Here is a 22,283-nt window from a genome sequence, read left to right on the forward strand (position 1 = left end):
ATTAAAACAGCGTCTACACTTGAAAAAGTACTTCATTGACTGTAAAGTGCTTTAGGCTGTCCTGCGATTGTGAAAGGTGCAAGTTACTCAATGGAGTGTAAAATGAGCAGTGTACCCAACCCCTTCAGATTCTCAACGGGCGGCTTAGGTTAACATTGCAGTGTCTGGATCCAAATCGCCAACTCTGCACGTGTGGATCCACACAGGTTGACAGGAAAGCTGATTCTGCTTTATCCTCACAGAGGGAGACAATGGAAGACTTAATATTTTCTGGGTGAAATCCATATGTGCTTCTGTGCAAGTATCTCCTTGACCTCAATAAATAAAAAACATCACAAAACAGTTTCAAACCATCTTTACTGTTCAAATTCCTTCCAAAAGGCACAGAAACATGTCTTACAGGGAGAAAACACTGACTAATAAAGCCAAATATATCATCTCCATGAATCAATGCACAATTCCAGCAAATTTTAACAGAATTGTTCAAAACCACAACATCTGGTGAGAGAAATTCTACCCATACTCCACACACACACAACTCTGCAACCTGTTTGCTACTTGTTCAATGGCTTCAGTTCCTCCCTTAGGATACTGAAAACAGAGTTCAAAACTGACATTCCAAGATTGACTGAGCAAGCTAATCACTGTGCTCACCATCAGGTCGGGTGCCTTAAAGAAAATGATATGGGTTGAACTTGAAGGCCATTGACAACAAGGACAAGACCAGCTCACAGGGTGGAGTTTGGGAGGTGAGGGGTGGGCGGAGGGGGTAATAAGAGGGGAAACGGAGACCGACCCAAGAGGGAGGGGTGGCAGGAGAGGGATAGAGACCAACTTCGACAAAATTCTACTCTGGGCATCTCCCACACTGTTGTTCTTTAAACCAGGCCAACTCACAATGTTAATGTATTATGAACATTTATTTTTATACACACACACACACACACACACAGGCACGCACATACACACAGGCATCAATAGCTAACTAAAATACTCCTAAAATGTAACAAGTCTCTTTTTATATAGATTGGGCTTTCTACTGCTTTCCATTAATATTTAGAACTGCAGACAATATACACAGGACATAGTTCAATGCAAAACAATGAAGAGTTAAGAGCTTCAACAAAACTTCCATTTCTTCTTCCAACACAACTTTCAGGAATCGCCCAAACCACACGCAGCACCTGGCTTCTTCCTTTCTTCATGAAAAGAAATTAAAAACAGCATTCACACTTTGCTATTTCCCTCACCTTATTGCTTTGGAAGCAGAATTTCCCCAGGAGAGAATACAGCTCAGAATTGGATGGCCAGCCCAGTGTCCTGCATTGCGTCCTCCTCCTCCTGGCCAAACAAGTCTGTGTGCAGATTGGGGTTAGAATGGGAAACTGAATGTCCTAATTTCACTCCATCTCCAAACCCAATGTGATGGAAAACAAAAGCAAGAGATGTTATCAGTATCAGTTTAACCCCACCATGCACTTCAAAGTTCCTTTGCATAAATTTATCTAAAATATGAACTCTTTAAAAAGAGTGCTGCAATATGTTTCGAGGGAGGAGAGGGGGGAGATATCAAAACATTCATAGGCAGAAATGAGGCACATACTTCCAAAGTGCTCTGCAGTTTGAGTGCTTCATGTAAAATATTTAAGTACTGTTTACAAGAGCTTGTTTTTGAGGCAAGGGTAAAGTGATTGGGGTGGGATGGGGAGCAATTAACCCTACAAGTGCCAGAGAGTAACTAGTACAACCTTAGAGAAATGCCATGGGCATTGGGGATCATTTTCTTCAGTGAAATACCACTGCTTAAATTTAAATCTTAATTCTTTTTACAAATTACAGCCAGGAACCAAAAACATGGACTTCGGTGTTAGCTTAGTCTAAAATTAGGATAAGCAAAAACAGTCAAGAGAGATTTTAATTCAGAAGCAAGAGTTTTGGAGCAGCACAATATTAAAAAATAGGAAGAGTCTGCTTATCGAATGAAACCAGCAATGTCAATTTGGTCATCGCATACACAATCAAATGGAAGTTTTGTTAAAACCCCAAACAAGATTTCGAGCATTGTTTAGCCAACCTGCGTATAAATAGAATTTGAATTACAATTATTGTAACAGGTCCCTATTATGCCACTTTTGTAAAAAGACTACCATGCATAGGAATATGAACATACAAAATTTGGTCCAGCTTCAGTTTTGGAAGTCACTGTTTGTGAAGTTCTACAATCAGCAGGCACTTGCGTGGAGCAAAGCTTAGCATTTTTTTTAAAAAAGAAAAATTACTTTGTGCATTATCCAAGCTTTTACGGATTAAACAGCAGCAGAGAAAAACTGTAAAGGATATAGAATAGGAGCACGCACAGCTTATCCCGTGACCAGAGTTATTGCAACAGAAACTGGATGTACAATGATTTTAGGCTGCGAATTATAAATTCATCTTCAGCGGGTGAAATAAGGTCAGTCTGAGGATTCCTGGCCTCATCCAGTCATATGGCACTAATTACTCATCAACGCAGCCAGGCAGTTTTGTAGCATCTGTACATTGTTCTGAAAGAAATAGAACACACAAGTCTGTGATGGTGGCAGGATAAGTTGATCAAAGCTGTTAAAAAAACCTGTGTTTTAGAAATGGAGAAAACAAGCAAGTTATGGTAAACTTTCAGAAATCACTGCGCAGGTCTCAGCTGGGGTATTGCGGCCTATGCTGGGCACCACACTTCAGGGAGGGTGTCAAGGTATCGGAGAGAGTGCAGAGGAGATTTATTGGAATGATACGTGGGATGAGGGGTTTCAGTTATGTAGACAAACTAGAGAAGCTGGAATTGTTCTCTTTTGAGCAGAGAACGATTAATAGTGGTGTTCAAAAGTAGGAGGGGGCTTTAGGTAGGAGGGTCGATAGACACAGATTTAAGATAATTGACAAAACCACCTAAGGAGACATAGTCATTGAATCATTAGGGTACAGAAGGAAGCCATTTGGTCCATTGAGTCCATGATGAGGGCAATTTATGAACAAGCTATGATGGTCTGAAATGCACACCCTGGAAAGGTGGCAGAAGCAGTAACTTTCAAAAGGGAATTTGATAAATACTTAAGGAAAAGTTGCAGGGCTATGAAGAAAGAGCATGGGTGTAGGACCAATAAGTTGGCAATTTCAAAGAGATAGCACAGGCACAATAACCTCCTTCTGTGCTGTGTGAAGCTTTGAAAGTAGGCCTTAGATCAGTTTTTTGCTCAAATTACATATCAAACCAACAAGAGTATATGCGCTCAGTTGATAACTGCATAGCCCAGTTTACAATTGGACCTTACAGACCAAGAGCAGCCAATGGCCAAGTTCCAGTGCACACTTCCTAAACAAACCTTTGATGGAACTGACAGAGACTCAAAGGGCCGAATAGTCTCCTTCTGTTTCACACTATTCTAGGGTTCTACCTCAAGCAGGCAGAATGTACAGACTAACCTCAGTTAAGCCCAGTCCAATGAACTGGGAGGGTGGGTGGAGAGGAAACAGCCAACGTTACAGCTATCCAATGACTCCTTCTGGTACACGTGCTCGTGTGGATTCTGCAGTGGGAACGTACCCTCGCATATTTATCTTGCATACACGCAGAGCTCACACATGAACAAACAGCTGCTTGGTTCATGTTGTATATGTGGAATGCCAGAAAATTTTTGATAAAGTGCCGCATAACATGTTTGCCAGAAAAGTCAGAGCTCGTGGAATAAAAGGGACAGTGGAAGCACGGATAGGAAGTTGGCCAAGTGACAGGAAACGGAGAGCAGTGGCGAATGGTTGTTTCTTAGACTGGAGGAAGGTATAGAGTGGGGTTTCCCTGGAATCAGTGTTAGGATCATTACTTTTCTTGGTATATATTAATGGCTTGGGCTAGAGGGTACAGGTTACAATTTCAAAATTTAGAAATGATGAAACTTGGAAGCGTAGCCAATAATGAGGGGGATGTGATAGGCTTTGAGGATATAGGCTGGTGGAATGGGCGGACACATGACAGAGTATTTAACATAGAAGTGCAAAGTTGTACATTTTGGTACTCTCTGCTCTGACTGTTTTAAATTCCATGAAACTAGGGACAGATATCAGAACGATTCTCAGTGCAAAGAGGATAAGGGAGCAGAGGCCAAAACCATGCATTAGAGAGCCAATTAAATGGCTTGTTTTTAATTCCATGCAGAGGAACAAAATTGGTAGTTTCACTCACTACCACAACATTGCCCCCGGTGAGCCGTTTCACTCTCTACAGCAACATCGCCCCCTTGTGTCATTTCACAATAGCTGCACAAAAAGGAATCTGCCCTTGGTTACAGTTAAGAAGTTTGTGCTTGGTGTCTTATGGATGTACTCATATGCATATCAGTTGGATGGGAAGGAGTAAACCACAGATGTGAACATAAATAACAGGTTGTGGGTTACAAACTCTGGTGACAATGCTATCCTGCTACATAATAAATAAAATCAAGCTCATTGTTGCAGGCTACTCACTCTGGCATGCTTCAGCTCCAGCTCAGTCATTTCAATTAGGTTTTTACGGAATGCTTCCACTCGTCTGGCTCTGAAAGCAGTCAGCTCTGAAAACAGGAGAATAAACAAAGTTTCATCACCACAATATACAGATGGACACTAAGGGATTCTGTGGACATTAGGATCTTGTACCTTGCTTTGCTGAGTCTGAAAGCTTTTCAAATTTTTGACCAGACAGCTGATGCTGCTGCTCCGCCTGTTTCACATCTTTACCCTTCATTCGAGCCTTGTCTAGAGCTTTGTTGGCATTTTCATAATCAACAAGAGACCTGGCTCTCCTGTACAGAAGATCCTGATTAATAGAAAAATCCTGCATTAATATATGTTTTAAAAAAAAGGCGTCTGTTCTAATCCAGTGCCACTTGTACAATACATTTGCAGGCAACCAAATTAAACTTTGGACAACATTGTAAAATGGAGGATTGGAAACAGGAGGCCATTCAGTCCCTCACACCTATTCTGCCATTTAATCAGATCAAGGCTGATCTGCTCTCAGCTCCATTTATCTGCAATGCTCCATATTCTTTATACCCTGATCACAGTCTTGAAAACTCCAGTCGTCCCCAAGCATCTGCTGCATTTTGGCACAAAGAATTCCAGATTTCCACTACCCACTGTGAAAAAGTCCTTTGTGATTTTCCTCCTGAATGGCCTGGCCCTAAACTTCAGATTGTGGCCCCTTGTTCTGGATTCCTCCTGAGGAGAAATTAGAAGTCAAAGGTAAGTAGTATATTCCACCTTGAAATTTAGCTTCTTTACGCATATTAGAATAATTCCTTCAAAGGGGAGGGGAGAGCATAAAACTACTCTTGGTTAAACTTCATGCTTTGTTAAATGACAAACCTGCCACTGGAACTACTAGTACCACTGCTGTTTCCAGTGCTAAGCAGTTCAATGTGCCATAAACACTAAGTCTTTGCAGTAAGATCAGGGTGTCTGATCAACTTCCTGTTGCCTGTGAAACCCTGGCTTACTGGCCTGAAAACTGGTCTTTATGCTCCTCGCTCTGTTGGATTTGGCAGTTTGTATTTTACAGACCTAGATCATCTGATCCCATCGCTGCTTTCTCTAACCATTAACAGGGAAAATAAGATCCCAAATGCATCTGTAATTTTAAAACTGCCAAATTGTACACAGCAATTTGATAATGACCAGATAACCTGCTTTACTGATGCTAGTTAAGGGATAAATGTTGGCCAGGACAGGGGAAAACTCCCCTGACCTTCTTCAAAATGGGGTCTTATACGTCCACATGAGAAGGCAGAAGGGGTCTCTGCATAATGTCTCATTCAAAACACAGCATCTCTGGCACTGGCTTAGATTGTGTTTAAATCTCTGGAGTGGGGTTCGAACCCATGACTTTCTAATTCTAGCGTGCAACTGACTGAGCTACAATTGATAAAGCAGCTTGTTTTTGGAGAAAACTTTCCAATCTTTCGTCTTGGACTACGTGGCAGCTCTGAGCGGAACATTATAGTGCTCAAAGATGTGCCAAAACAAAACAGAGGACCCATCACTAGCTGGAAATGGTTGACAGCAGAATGCCTTGAAGGTGGAGTGCAGCTATAAGTTGAACTAAAACTTGCACCAGCACCTTCCCTCTTCTAACTGTGGTGTGATTTTCCCAAACTGCACTTGAGGATGACACTGGGGCACCAGAAACATTAGAAATTTTGGCACAGCATACTAGTTCCAGAAAGACGATCCAAAAAAAAAAAGAACTTTATCCAAAAGTCAGCATTCACAGTGGGAAAATTTGGATTTAAGTTTTATATAATTTTTTTCCAACACAGCAAGTTACGATCTGAAATGCACTACCTGAAAGGGCAGGGGAAGCAGATTCAGCTCAGAAGAGAACTGGATTCATACTTCAAAATGAAAAACTTGCAGGGCTATGGGCAAAGAGCAGGGGAGTGGGATGAATTGAATAGCTCTTTCAAAGAGCCAGTGCAGAAATGACGCACAAGTGGTCTCTGAACGCCCTAAGATTCGATTGGCAAGATGCTGTAAAGGAAGAAAGTTTGACATGATCATTTTGAAACTACATTTATGTAACACGAGGACAAGTATGAACCAATTTGCTGTCAAAAGGTTACCAGGAGCCAGAGTTCTCTAGGTTTGGGTGGATATGTGACTAACAGGAAGACCGAAACGCACTCATGCACTGCAGTATAGGTTACAAAGCCCTGTTTGCATTCAGAAATTCAATCTTCAGCCAGAAGTGCTGAGTGGATGATCCATCTCGGCCTCCTCCGGAGGCCCCCTGCATCACAGATGCCAGTCTTCAGCCAATTCGATTCACTCCACATGACATCAAGAAACTGAAGGCACTGGATACTGCAAAGGCAATGGGCCCTGACAGTATTCCGGCAATAGTACTGAAAACTTGTGCTCCAGAACTTGCCGTGCCCCTAGCCATGCTGTTCCAGTACAGCTACAACGATGACATCTAACTGGCTATGTGGAAAATTGCCCAGGTATGTCCTGTACACAAAAAGCAGGACAAATCTAACCCAGTCAATTACTGCCCCATCAGTCTACTCTCGATCATTAGTAAAGTAATGGAAGGGGTCAATAACAGTGCTATCAAGCAGCACTTGCTTAGCAATAACCTGCTCACCAATGCCCAGTTTGGGTTCTGCCACGGTCACTCAGCTCCTGACCTCATTACAGCCTTGGTTCAAACACGGACAAAAGAGCTGAATTCCCAAGGTGAGGTGAATGTGACTGCACTTGACATCAAGGCAGCATTTGACGGAGTGTGGCATCAAGGAGCCCCAACAAAACTGGAGTCAATGGGAATCAAGGGGAAAAATCTCCACTGGTTGGAGTCATACCTAGCACAAAGAAAGATGGTTGTGGTTGTTGGAGGTCAGTCATCTCACCTCCAGGACATCACTGCAGGAGTTCCTCAGGGTAGTGTCCCAGGCTCAACCATCTTCAGCTGCTTCATCAATGACCTTCCTTCCATCATAATGTCAGAAGTGGAGACGTCCGCTGATGATTGCACAATATTCAGCACCATTCGCAACTCCTCAGATACTGAAGCAGTCCATGTCCAAATGCAGCAAGACTTGGACAATATCCAGGCTTGGGCTGATAAGCAGCAAGTAATATTTGCACCACACAGGTGCCAGGCAATGACCATCTCCAACAAGAGAGAATTGAACCATTGCCCCTTGATGCTCAATGGCATTACCATCACTAAATCCCCCACTATCAACATCCTGGGAGTTACCATTGACCAGAAACTGAACCGGACTAGCCATATAAATACTGTGGCTACAAGAGCAGGTCAGAGGCTAGGAATCGTGTGACGAGTAACTCACCTCCTGACTCCCCAAAGCCTGTCCACCATCTAACAAGGCACAAGTCAGTCAGGAGTGTGATGGAATACTCTCCACTTGCCTGGATGAGTGCAGCTCCCACAACACTGAGGAAACTCTTTCGAGTTATCAACAGTCACAGATTGCAACTCTTTCGAGTACAATCACACTTCTTGGTTTCCAGGAGTGGGACATGAACCCACAACCCTCTGATTCAAAGGCGAGGGTGCTATGAACTGAGCCACAGCTGACATCTCTCACAACACTGAGGAAGCTGGACACTGTCCACCGTCCGCTTGATTGGCACCACATCCACAAACATTCACTCCCTCCACCACCGACGCACAGTAGCAGCAGTGTGTACCATCTACAAGATGCACTGCAGAATGCACCAAGGTTCCTTGGACAGCACCTTCCAAACCCACGACCACTACCATCTAGAAGGACAGGGGTAGCAGACACATGGGAACACCACCACCTGGAGGTTCCCCTCCAAGTCACTCATCATCCTGACTTGGAAATATATTATCGTTCCTTCACTGTCGTTGGGTCAAAATCCTGAACACCCTTCCTAACGGCACTGTGGATGTACCTACACCACATGGACTGCAGCGGTCCAAGGCGGCAGCTCACCACCACCTTCTCAAGGACAACTAGGGATAGGCAACAAATGCTGGCCCAGCCAGCAAAGCCCACGTCCTGTGAATGAATTTTTAAAAATGGGAAAGTCTTCAGTCGTGCAGCCAGCATCTAGAGGATGCCTGTTGCAGACTATTATTAGGTGGACAATTTTGTGCTGGCTGATTTTGAAAAGCAACAAGCACTTCCTTGCTATCAAAGCATGAAACCACCAAACATAAATGGTTTGTCTGTGTGTCTGAATAACCTTCCTTCACTGTTGCTGGGTCAAAATCCTGGAACTCCCTTCCTAACAGCACTGTGGGTGTTCCTACATCACATGGACTGCAGTGGTTCAAGGCAGCAGCACATCACCACCTTCTCAAGGGCAATTAATGCTGACTTACCCAGTAGTGTCCACATCCCATGAACAAATATTAAAAAATAAAGCAGCACCTGTTCAGCTCAAATTCATTCGAAGGTTAGCTTTTTGAAAAAAATCACATGGAACTAAAAATAGGTGTCAGTGGAGAATTGGTGATCCCAAGATTCTGTCCACTTAATTAATATCCTTAGATTTTGTAGTCAAAGACGCCAGGGTCATATTTAAATGAAACAAGCTGTTTAAATTGTATTGGACATTGTAATCCACAGATGAGTGCTAAATGTCAAGGCCTACAAAAGCACCTTGGATCTGGGAAGCAGAGGGAAGCCTCGAAGCATTCTACACAAGAATGGCTTTAGGGAAAGTACTGCAGTCACTAGGCCACTGAAAATCAATTTCATGCGTTGCAGAGAGTTTGACAAGAACAGAGTTTTATCATCGTATAAATGGAACAATGCTGAAATGTTAGAACAGATAGATAACCCTATTCCAGTAAAGCACAGGGAGGAGCTGCTATTCTTATGCATAGCCATCAAGATCAAATGATGTTTTCTGAGAATCAAAACTAGAAGATCATTGGTTAAAAATTGGGGAAGAATGACCAAAAGGACCAATTACAAAGAAAAATGTCTTTGGCAGGAGGGTAAATGGTAATACTAATCCCTATTTACTGTAATAAAACAAAATCATGGCACCATAGTTTGATAGCCAGATAGTTGAATGGGCTGAATGGCCTCATACGGTAAAATTCTTAAGAGCAAATCCCAAACTCTCAGGATGACTTCCAGGATTACAAACCAAAAGAGGCAATATTGGAAAGTAACACGCTTCAGTTACATTACCTTTGCCGCCTGTATATCTCTCATATAGTATTTTAACAGTTCTGTCAGCTTCAAGTCTTCATCACTTGACACTCTTCCTTCTACTTTCTGTAGATGAGTGCAGGGGTGGGGGAAAGGAACAAACAATCAGTAAAAGGAAACTCAGCTTGACAGTTAATGATGGCTTAATTCCAAAGCAAACATTTGAGATAAAGGAAGAGTGGCACTTTCCATCAAGATTTGGCTATTACAGGTTGATCACATTCCACACCATCACTTGTCTCTATTGCTAACAGTTGTATGATTTGCATATCAGATACTAGCCTAAACATCACCCCATCCACATCAGCACACATGGTTGAAATAAATGTTCCCTCTAAATTTTCTTTGTTGTGTGCAGCCTATTTGTTGCACCATGCAACTGCACAACTTAGTACACACTGCAGGCAATGTTCCCTCTATCTACAGGATGCACTGCAGCAACTCACCAAGGCTTTCATGTCAGCACCTCCCAAATTGATGAGCTATACCATCTAGAAGAACAGGGACAACATGTGCATGGGTAACACATCCAACCTCCCCTCCAAGTCGCACATGGACATAACATTGTTCCTCCTTCATTGCTGGGTAAGAATCTTGGAACACTCTACTTAACACAGGATTGTGGGAGCACCTTCACCACATGGACAGCAGTGGTACTAGGAGATCCATCACCATGTTCTCAAGGGCAACTAGGGATGGCCATTACCGCTGGCCTTGTCAATGATGCACACACGTGAATGAACTGTTAAAAATCCCCCCAAGTAGCAAAAACTGACATCCAGTTTGGGTGTTCTGGCTACAAATCCTGGCCCAAATAGGTAGCTTTGCATCTGAATGGTGTGGTATCAGCTCTATCGCAATATCTAGAGAGAAAAGTGCGCCAGAAACTATGATGAATCATGGCAAGCACTGGAGCTTCTCCACATACCTACTAGTGCACTTCCAGGCTCTAGTTCCCTCCCCACAAGTGTACTGGCCCAGTACATTTTCTCCAGTAGGTAAAATTCAGAAGTAGTGTACCTAGGAAGAAATGGGTTTTCACACATAGGGCATTGGCATTTCCTCTGCCTAAATTGGGCAGGTGTTACGGAAAGCCAGTGCAATGGACATAAGCTGGATAGCAAGAGTGAGGTTGTGGCTTATTCTACTTAAGTTTTTCGTTCTGGAACAAGTTAAGACATTAGGTTGGGGCCAGTAGGTGGCAAACATGTGAAGTTAGACAAAGTAACACTTAAAATACACACCAGGATACAACTGCCAGTACCTCTCTGGATTAGAAATATAGGAACAGGAGGAGGCTACTTATCCCTTTATGCCTATTCCAGCATTTGTTTAGATCATAGCTGATCAGTATCACAACTCCATTTGCTTCATATCCCGAAAAATGCTAACACAGCAACAACAAAAAAAAAATCAAATCTCAGTCTTGAGATGTTTCAGGTCACAACATTTCATAGCCTTTGGGCAGTGAAGAGAATTAGAGATTTTCACTATCCTTTTACCCTTCATAGCCTAGCTCTAACTTGAAGTTTGTGCCCTCTTGTGTTGAAATCCTGCATTTAACAATGTCCAATGAAGGACAAAGCAAAGTTTCTGCTTTCTTTTTCTCTTCCTTCCCAAATTCCTATTGTGACCAGTGATCAAGATGCACCTCAATGCTCATAAAGACCATGCGTCTTCAAGCTAGCTGATGAAGTTCCTCATTATCTCTGTCATCTTCCATGACTCCTGCCAACTGCTTTCAATTTCCTTGATTTTTCTTCCCAAGTTTTGCCTTTCAAACATATACAGAAACAACGGGCAGGAAAAGACCATCTAGGCCTGCTCTACACAGTCGTGACTCCGGAAGCATCACAATAGATAGCCTACTAGCTAGTGGGAGGCAAAAACAGATAAAAACCCAAGCACTAATAGGCAGAAAAAATGTGGAAAATGCTTCCAAACCTCCTTGGGAGACAGAAACCAGCACAGAAGGCTATATTGAGCATAAAACAAAAACAGAATTACCTGGAAAAACTCAGCAGGTCTGGCAGCATCGGTGGAGAAGAAATCAGTTAACGTTTCGAGCCTTCACGGCCCTTCGGCAGAACTGAAGCATAGTTAGGAGAAAGGAGAAATATAAGCTGGTTTAAGGTGGGGGGCGGGGGGAGAGAAGTTGAGGGTGTGGTGATTGTGGAGATAAGCAAGCAGTGATAGGAGCAGATAATCAAAAGATGTCACAGACAAAAGGATCAAAGAGGTGTTGAAGGTGGTGATATTTGTCTAAGAAAAGTGCTAATTAAGAATGGAAGACAGGACACTCAAAGTACAGCTCTAGTGGGGGTGGGGTGGAAAAGACTAACAAGGTTTTAGTTTTAGATTTAAAAATAATGGAAATAGGTGGGGAAAGAAGAATCTATATAAATTATTGAAAAAGAGGGGGGAGGGGAGAAACGGGGTGGGGATGGGGGGAGGGGGAGTTTAAGATCTAAAGTTGTTGAATTCAATATTCAGCCCGGAAGGATGTAAAGTGCCTAGTCGGAAGATGAGGTGCTGTTCCTCCAGTTTGCGTTGGGCTTCACTGGAACAATGCAGCAAGCCAAGGACAGACATGTGGGCAAGAAAACAGGGTGGAGTGTTAAAATGGCAAGCGACAGGGAGGTTTGGGTCTTTCTTGCGGACAGACCGCAGGTGTTCAGCAAATCGTTCGCCCAGTTTGCGTTTGGTCTCTCCAATGTAGAGGAGACCGCATTGGGAGCAACGAATGCAGTAGACTAAGTTAGGGGAAATGCAAGTGAAATGCTGCTTCACTTGAAAGGAGTGTTTGGGCCCTTGGACGGTGAGGAGAGAGGAAGTGAAGGGGCAGGTGTTGCATCTTCTGCGTGGGCATGGGGAGGTGCCATAGGTGGGGGTTGAGGAGTAGGGGATGATGGAGGAGTGGACCAGGGTGTCCCGGAGGGAACGATCCCTACGGAATGCCGTCAGGGGGGGTGAAGGGAAGATGTGTTTGGTGGTGGCATCATGCTGGAGTTGGCGGAAATGGCGGAGGATGATCCTTTGAATGCGGAGGCTGGTGGGGTGATAAGTGAGGACAAGGGGGACCCTATCATGTTTCTGGGAAGGAGGAGAAGGCGTGAGGGAGGATGCGCGGGATATGGGCCGGACACGGTTGAGGGCCCTGTCAACGACCGTGGATGGAAAACCTCGGTTAAGGAAGAAGGAGGACATGTCAAAGGAGCTGTTTTTGAAGGTAGCGTCATCAGAACAGATGCGACGGAGGCGAAGGGGACAGGGCCCTCAACCGTGTCCGGCCCATATCCCGCGCATCCTCCCTCACGCCTTCTCCTCCTTCCCAGAAACATGATAGGGTCCCCCTTGTCCTCACTTATCACCCCACCAGCCTCCGCATTCAAAGGATCATCCTCCGCCATTTCCGCCAACTCCAGCATGATGCCACCACCAAACACATCTTCCCTTCACCCCCCCTGACGGCATTCCGTAGGGATCGTTCCCTCCGGGACACCCTGGTCCACTCCTCCATCATCCCCTACTCCTCAACCCCCACCTATGGCACCTCCCCATGCCCACGCAGAAGATGCAACACCTGCCCCTTCACTTCCTCTCTCCTCACCGTCCAAGGGCCCAAACACTCCTTTCAAGTGAAGCAGCATTTCACTTGCATTTCCCCTAACTTAGTCTACTGCATTCGTTGCTCCCAATGCGGTCTCCTCTACATTGGAGAGACCAAACGCAAACTGGGCGAACGATTTGCTGAACACCTGCGGTCTGTCCGCAAGAAAGACCCAAACCTCCCTGTCGCTTGCCATTTTAACACTCCACCCTGTTTTCTTGCCCACATGTCTGTCCTTGGCTTGCTGCATTGTTCCAGTGAAGCCCAACGCAAACTGGAGGAACAGCACCTCATCTTCCGACTAGGCACTTTACATCCTTCCGGGCTGAATATTGAATTCAACAACTTTAGATCTTAAACTCCCCCTCCCCCCATCCCCACCCCGTTTCTCCCCTCCCCCCTCTTTTTCAATAATTTATATAGATTCTTCTTTCCCCACCTATTTCCATTATTTTTAAATCTAAAACTAAAACCTTGTTAGTCTTTTCCACCCCACCCCCACTAGAGCTGTACTTTGAGTGTCCTGTCTTCCATTCTTAATTAGCACTTTTCTTAGACAAATATCACCACCTTCAACACCTCTTTGATCCTTTTGTCTGTGACATCTTTTGATTATCTGCTCCTATCACTGCTTGCTTATCTCCACAATCACCACACCCTCAACTTCTCTCCCCCCGCCCCCCACCTTAAACCAGCTTATATTTCTCCTTTCTCCTAACTATGCTTCAGTTCTGCCGAAGGGCCGTGAAGGCTCGAAACGTTAACTGATTTCTTCTCCACCGATGCTGCCAGACCTGCTGAGTTTTTCCAGGTAATTCTGTTTTTGTTTTGGATTTCCAGCATCCGCAGTAGCTTTTAGCTTTTTATTTTTATCGCTATATTTAGCATGTTTGTTATTCCCACCACAGTTCTGCCCAGATACAATAACAGGGATTAAAGAACAAGTCAGCTCAAAAACATTAAAAACACCTTTCTAATAATTTATTTCATCTTGTGACTTGCTGTGAATATTGTATTTGGGCTTTATTCAACACAAACCATGAAGTTCTCCCAAGATACTCCTTTGACTTAAGAAACTGGCAGCAAATTAACTCTCACCATCTCTTTCCTCCCAGGACTCCACTAACTCCAGGCTTGTACCCTCTGGCATTATGGTAACTGCCCACTGACTTGCAATGAGGATGTGAACAACTAGCCAGAGAATTAACTCTCAAACCATTGATCAGGAAACTGTCCTGCTTAAGTAAATCATCCAGTTAAGAGAATCAAAAGTGTGTGAACCAAAGTGTTGTCCTTAAGTAGGGGTTTTTCTAAGGGTGTCAACACTTGTGCAAATTCAGATTAAAACAAATTTGAGTTTGTTTATTTAAATTTGGTGAATTTTAGTAAATACCGTAGTTAAAAAATAATGAACTAGCTGCTACTCTATCCAAAAAGTTACCATGCCTATAGAGTCACCTGCGCATTGGTGTTACATGAAGGTGTGAGCCCAACCCATTGACATTAATTTCTATTAAACAAAAAAAAACACAAGATGCAGGCGGGGAGATTTATTTAAGAATCCAATATATAGTTGATTGACAGGTTTTTTTATTAGGCAAACATATCAGAGGAAATGGCACCAAGGCAGGTAAGTAAGAGTTGAGCTACTGACCACCCGTGATGGTAGAACAGGGTGGTGGGGCTGAAAAGTTTCCTATTCCCTAAAAAACTTCACCAAACAAGAATATTTAATGAAGCTCCATTGATAACATGCTGTTACCTTTAACTTTTGTTTCGAAAATGTCTTACTTATATTCAATTATTTTTCATTTAATACTAAAATGATCCAGACTTACCCTGAGTTTTTCAAACAGCTCGGAAAGTTTTATGTAGTAGCTAGAAAAAAAAAATCACATTTTCTTTCATAAATAGCAATTTCAATAATTTCCCACGTTATTCTGCTCTTCACCAACATATTGACCATAAACACAAACTAAATGGGGCTTCAGGTGTACTTCCAACTTTGGCCTGCTGTTATTTTCTCTTCCCCCACCCTCCCCACATCCTTGTCTCAATCCTACCATTGAGGAACAACTTTCAAGCCTCAAAAACCTGCTCTCTGAAACTGCAATGCTGAACACCACCCCCCACCTGCCCCAAACACACTTCTATTTGGACACCTCCTCTTAACCTGGCTTATGCTCTCTCAAATCAGGTCACCTAGACTCTACAGCTCCTTTGAAATGTCTCAAGGCACTTTTAAAGTGCAAGTGTTAGGACAAAACAGTCTGCTTGATTGTCAGCCCATCTACCATCTTGAACATCCATATCCTCCATCACCAGCTGCAACATGTACAGTCTACAAAAACAGTGCAACACTCCCCTGTACCCCTACACCCCCATCACTGAAGGATCACCAAGAAGGACAAGAGCAGCAGGTACATGACAAGACCATCACCACCAAATAGCAAAATGGCACATTATCCAGACTTGGACACAGCGTCATTGCTAGGTCAAAATCCTACCAAAGCACTGTGGGAATGCCTTCACCGCATGGACTGCAACAATTTAAAAAGGTGGCTAATCACCACCTTCTCAACACAACAACTAGGGAAGGACAAATCATGCTTGCCTTGCCCAGGATACCCAAGTCCAGGGAATATTTTTTTTTTTAAAAAGTAGACACTGCAGGGATTTCACAATGAGGCACATCATGCAATAGGCTCAACCACAGTGTGACCACACAGATGATGAAAGGACTCACTTGTTCATTGGAGCTTTATTGTCTATCGCGAGTTCATTCAAGGAAGAGGATAAACTAAGGTAATCATCGGAAACATCTGGAGAAAGAGAGACAGCTCCCAATAAATAGGCTTGGCAGTCAACTCAAAATATCTACTTACAATTGTTTTTATTAAATAGTGTAAAAACCAATGTTAATTCTTTATAAAACAAAAACCAGTGAATGTAACCAGCCAAGCTGCACATACTTTTGTGAGTTCTTGTCATTTTTTCTGCTTTTACTGCTGAATCTTTAATTTTGATGCCATATTCTACAAGAAATGTCTTCTCATGTTCAAAGAATTCATCACCATCCTGCAGAAGAAAAGGTGTTTAATTTTTTTTTACATCAATGGTACATTACAGAAACAGGATATTCACCCAACAGGTCTATGCTCGACACAAGCCTCCTCCCATCTCATTATATCTAACCCTACTTCCGCTCCCTTGTATTTCTCTAGCTCCACCTTAAACACATTGATGCTATTTGCCTCAACTACTCCATCGTTGACGAGTTCCACATTCTAACCATTCTGAATTCTCCCAAATTCCTTATTGGATTTATTAATTTGTGGACTCTCATACTTTTGGTCCTAGTTTTGGATATCAAACTGGAGCTAGGCTATTCACGAGTGATGTCAGGAAGCACTTCTTCACAAAGACTACTGGAAATCTGGAACTTTCCCCCACCCTCAAAAACTGTTGAGGCTCAGTCATCTGCAGATTTCAAAATGAAGTTTGATAGATTTGTGTTCGCCATGGGTATCAAGGGATATGGAGCCAAGGTGGCAAACTAGAGCTAAGTTACAGATCAGCCATGTCTAACTGAATGATAGGACCGGCTTCAGGAGCTGAATGGCCTACTCCTGTTCATATGACCCACATCCAAACCAGTGCTTATTCGAACTTCCCTCTTAAAAACCTCAACTACAGGCAGGTTCCAAGCTGATCTGGGAAACCCGGCTTCATTAGAAACCAAATTAGGCATTCGCATGCCAAGGATGCCCAGTTTCAGACAGCTCTGGTAGAGTCAAATTGCCAGATTACTCAGTCTAAAGCAAGATCACATTATGTAGCATTTAACAGCACAGAAACGGGTCATTCTGCTTAAGAGGTCTATGTCGGTTTTATGCTGCAAACTAGCTTCCACTCATGCCTCTTCATCTAACCTAATCAGCAAATCCTTTTATTCCTTTCCCCCTTGTGCTTATCTAGTTTTTCCTTCAATGCACCTATGCTATTTACCTCAAACATGCCATATGGTAGCTAGTTCCTATTTTAATCACTCCCTGGATTAAAAAAAAACTCTTTAATTCCCTATTGGATTTATCGGTGACTACCTTAATGTAGAGACACCATAAATAGGGGACAAGTGTAAACATCTTCTCTACAGCTACCCTATCAAACACCTTCATATTTTTAAAAGACCTCATTACAGTCTTCGTTCAAACATGGACAAAAGAGCTGAACTCCAGAGGTGAGGTGAGAGTGACTGCCCTTGACATCAAGGCAGCATTTGACAACGTGTCCTCAAGGAGTCCTAGTAAAACTGGAGTCAATGGGAAACAGGGGGAAACCTCTCCGCTGGTTGGAGTCATACCTAGCACAAAGAAAGATGGCTGTGGTTGTTGGAGGTCAGTCATCTCACCTCCAGGACATCACTGCAGGAGTTCCTCAGGGTAGTGTCTTCGGCCCAACCATTTTCAGCTGCTTCATCAATGACCTTCCTTCCATCATAAAGGTCGGAAGTGGGGATGTTCATTGATGATTGCACAATGTTCAGCACCATTCGCGACTCTTCAGATACTGAAGCAGTGCACGTTCAAATGCAGCAAGACCTGGACATTATCCAGGTTTGGGCTGACAAGTAGCAAGAAACATTCACACCACACAAGTGCCAGGCAATGACCATCTCCAACAAGAGAGAATCCAACCATTGCCCCTTGATACTCAATGGCATTACCATCACTGAATCCCCCACTATCAACATGCTGGGGGTTACCATTGACCAGAAACTGAAGTGGACTAGCCATATAAATACTGTGATTACAGGAGCAGATCAGAGACTAGCAATCCTGCAGTGAGTAACTCACCTCCTGACTCCCCAAGGCCTGTCTACCATCTACACAAGGCACAAGTCAGGACACTCTCCACTTGCCTCGATGAATGCAGCTTCAACACGCAAGAAGCTTAACACCATCCAGGACAAAGCAGCCAACTTGATTGTTTGTAGATGTAGTGCCATTCACTCCCTCCACCGCTGACACAGTGGCAGCAGTGTGTACCTGCAGGAACTCACCAAGCTCCTTAGATAGCACCTTCCAAACCCAGGATCACTACCATCTAGAAGAACAAGGGCAGCAGACATATGGGAACATCAACTGGAAGTTCCCCTCCAAGCCACTCACCATCCTGACTTGGAAATATATCTCCGTTCCTTCACTGTCGGAGTCAAAATCCTGGAACTCCCTCCCGAACAGCACTTTGGGTGTACATACACATGGACTGCAGTGGTTCACGAAGGCAGCTCACTACCACCTTTTCAAGGGCAGTTAGGAGTGGACAATAAATGCTGGCTTAGCCAGTGAAGCCCACGTCCGATGAATGAATTTTTAAAAAAGTCACTCCTCAGTCTTCCCTTTTCTGGAGAAGAGTGTCCCCAGCCTTTCTTGCTAAGTATAAAATCTTACTTATGGTACCATGGCACCTTTTTTTGGCACCTTCTCTAGTGCCTCTATATCCCTTTTCATAATAGAGACTACAGCTGTGCACAGTGCTTCAAGCGACCTAACCAAAGTTGTTACAAGTTCAACATTAACTTCTCTACTTTCAGTTCTATCACTTTAGAAATGAATACCAGTGATGCATTTGATTTTCTTTGTGGCCTTATTAACCTGCATCATTACTTTTAGCTATTTGTTTACCAGCTCACCTTTCAACAGTTTGGGTAACCTGTATTTTGTTTTCTGTAGCCAGCTTGCTAGCCATTATGCTACAGCTCCACACATTCTGACCTTAAGATTAAGGTTCAGTGCTACCCATGGATCTGGAGATCAGTGACTGTAGTCATTTTCTGTCGTGTCAGATACAAAGACCTTTGAAATCAATGCAACTGAACCTTCAAGGTCTCTCTCAAACCCTCTTCCAATATTCCACCACTGCACTTGTCATCCAATTTATATTTAGATCACAATTTTCCATGCACTTAAAAAAATAATTAAATGTCTAAGTTACCTTGGTTCCAGAGATGAGTACTTCATCAGCACTCTTCATCATGCTCTTTAAAAAACCACCAAACATCTCCTTTGTGTTCTTCCTTCGGACACTTAGCTAGAATACAAACAGAAGGAGGTTAGTTAGGTTAACCAAGTACAGATCAGCCATGATTTAAGTGAATAGCGGGAAATAGGTTCAAGGAGCAGAATGACAAAAAGCTTGTAGCTAAAGCTCATTCAGTAGGCAGTTGGAGCTCAGTTACAGGATGTGCTTAGCAACATTAGCCCTTTAAAGCCAGTCCATTATGCTAAATGCATGAGATTGTCCCCACTTTGCAAGATCACCACTTATTTTTGAGGACGGAAGTTGAAATCACTGGGTTCTGGCAGAGATGGGCATCATTTATGTCCTTTTAAACCAGGATATCATCTCTCTGCATATTTAGAAATAAGAGGTCCATAGCCCCAGCTTATGAATTTATGCACGGGCAATAATGCTGCCATTAATTTATCGAGTAAGTATGTTTGTCAGTGCTCAAACATCTTTTTAAAAATGGGTGTTTCTCAAACATTTCAAATGGAAATGGAATCAATACATAAGAAAATCTTGCAGGGCTATGAAGAAAGCGCAGAGCGAGTGGGGCTGACTGGATATCAAAGAGCTTGTACAATGAGTTGAATGGCCTCCTTCTGTGCCATAATTATTCTATATTTTCCCAAAAACAGCAACAAAAACACCAACGGACACAAACATAGAACGATACAATCAAAGGAGGCCATTCTGTCCATCATGCTCATGCTGGCTCTTTGGTAAAGTTATCCAAATGATCTCAATTCCCTGCTCTTTCCCTGTGGTTTTTTGTCCTTCAAGTATTTATTCAATTCCCTTTTAAAAATTAATGGTGAAACTGCATCCACTTCCCTTCCAGGCAGTACATTCTCAATCACAACAGCTCACTGTGTAAAAAGAAACGTTATTGTGTGTTGCCTCTGGTTCTGTTGCCAATCACTTTAAATCTGTGTCCTGTGGCTACCAACTCTTATGCCACTGAAAACAGTTTATTTACTCTATCAAAACATTCATGATTTTGAACACCTCTATCATTATCACCTCAACCCACACCACCAGCTTCCCCAGTCTCGCCACATAACTGAAGTCCCTCAACTTGTATCACTCTAATAAATCTCTTCTGCTCCTTCTCCAAGGCCTTCAGACCTTTCCTAAAGTGTGGTGCCCAGAACCAAACAATATTCCAGTTGGAACCAGCCTAACTAATGATATTTAAAGGTTCATCATAACTCCCTTATTTTTGCGCTCCCTCTGTTACAGGCAAAGATCCCGTATTTCTTAACTACCATCTCAATTTGTCCCATCATTATCAAAGACTTGTGTACTGTACCATATACCTCCAGGTTTTTCTGTTCCTGCATTCTCTTTAAAATTATACCATTTAGGCCACATTGTCACACTTCATTTTTCCTACCAAAATTTATCACTTCACACTTCTGTTAAATTATCAGCCATGAGTCTGCTGATTTCAACAGTATGTCCTCCTGAAGTTTGTTACTGTCCTCTTCATCATTTTCTAGGTTTCCAAATGTTATATTATCTGCAAACTTTGAAATTATGCCCAGTATACTCAAGTCCAGGTCATGATTACATAGTAAAAAGAATAGTGATCCTAATACCAACCCCTAGAGACTAACTGTATACTTCCCTCCAGTCTGAAAAACAACCATCTGGCATTACACTGCTTCATATCCTTTAGCCAATTTTGTACCTATACTGCCACTGTCCTTTTAGTACCAAGGTTGTAAATTTTTCTAACCAGTCAATTATATAGTACTTCATCAAATGCCTTTTGAAAGCCCATTCATGTGATCCTCAGGTGTTTTTTCTCTTTTTACCTGGCTTTCTCCAGTTTCAATCATATATAAAAATTTTTTTTTTACTGGTGATCATGACACTGAACAAGCAACCCAGAGGTCAAGAGTTCAAACCTCTTGAAACAAACGTGCAGCTGTGGTATTATAGATTTTGTAAAAATAGCTAATCTTCCTTTTTAGATGGACACAATAAGCCTTAGACGGCTGGCAAAAGTAACCTGACCTTTTCAACTACAATGTGGTCAAACTTCTAGAAAGCTTTAAGTGAATTGCAGGCAGACATACCCAGACACAAAAAGACTTTTGAAATTCAGTGAGTCCTCAAACAGCCAATTGCTTTCCCCTGAAGCACAGATTGAGTGAAAACCTTGGCCCCTTTTGAACACTGCAACTGATAAGGGGATTTCAGATTGAGAAATGGGTTCCACTTGCCTTACTTGAAAGATGATTTGGCATTTTTGTCCAGATCACATAATAGTAGCAATTTTAAGTTTTGAACTGTATAAAGGCAGGCTGTGAACAGCAATTGTGTATGCATAACCCCAGGAAGAACTTAAACAACTTCAGAGAGGGTTCTTGGCCAAGGAAGGACAGAGGGTATGGTGTTAAGAATTGACTGCTGTTTCTGCCAAAAAGTCCAGGTAATCTGCAAGTGCCGTAACTACAGAAGTAGTGAGGAATAGGAAACCTCTCTCCCAAAAACCTGCTGACCTGCTGAGTCCACCTGAAAAAGGCAAACACTGACTAGGCATCTGCACAAGTCATCACAGCTGCTTAACCGAACTTCAAGTTTCAACCCCTTCACTTCAGAAAGGAATTCAAGCAATGGGCCCGCAATGATCTCAGAGACTGACAGGAAATTTTTCTTTAAGTATCCTTTCATCTTTATCTGCATTTTAATCTTTGCATCTGTATTTTAGTTAAGAACTTCATCACTTTTACCCGAGTAACTTTCAGAACTAGCCTTTGTAATAAACTAACCTTTATCTTGTTAAGACTAAAGCTTATCTGCTGGGTTATTTTTAACCACTCAAATTAAAAGGCAGCTACATACACACACAAATTCTTAGTTCACAGGCC

The 22,283-nt window shown here is 42.8% G+C and overlaps 1 protein-coding gene across 1 annotated transcript in view; it reads right to left on the reverse strand.

Moving 5' to 3' along the window:
* Positions 1-340: 340 nt before the first annotated feature.
* snx5 (sorting nexin 5) overlaps positions 341-22,283 on the reverse strand; it is a 54,262-nt gene continuing 32,319 nt past the window's right edge. Inside the window, exons 7-14 of the mRNA XM_078556704.1 lie at positions 19,336-19,431; positions 16,311-16,416; positions 16,085-16,160; positions 15,177-15,216; positions 9,708-9,794; positions 4,669-4,828; positions 4,498-4,583; positions 341-2,543 (exon numbers count right to left, since the gene is read on the reverse strand). Coding sequence (XP_078412830.1) covers positions 2,493-2,543; positions 4,498-4,583; positions 4,669-4,828; positions 9,708-9,794; positions 15,177-15,216; positions 16,085-16,160; positions 16,311-16,416; positions 19,336-19,431 — 702 coding nt within the window. The 3' untranslated portion in view covers positions 341-2,492. The remainder of the gene's footprint in view (positions 2,544-4,497; positions 4,584-4,668; positions 4,829-9,707; positions 9,795-15,176; positions 15,217-16,084; positions 16,161-16,310; positions 16,417-19,335; positions 19,432-22,283) is intronic.

This window comes from Cetorhinus maximus, chromosome 14 (assembly GCF_964194155.1).
Source record: "Cetorhinus maximus chromosome 14, sCetMax3.hap1.1, whole genome shotgun sequence".
In the NCBI taxonomy this organism is placed as follows: Eukaryota; Metazoa; Chordata; class Chondrichthyes; order Lamniformes; family Cetorhinidae; genus Cetorhinus; species Cetorhinus maximus.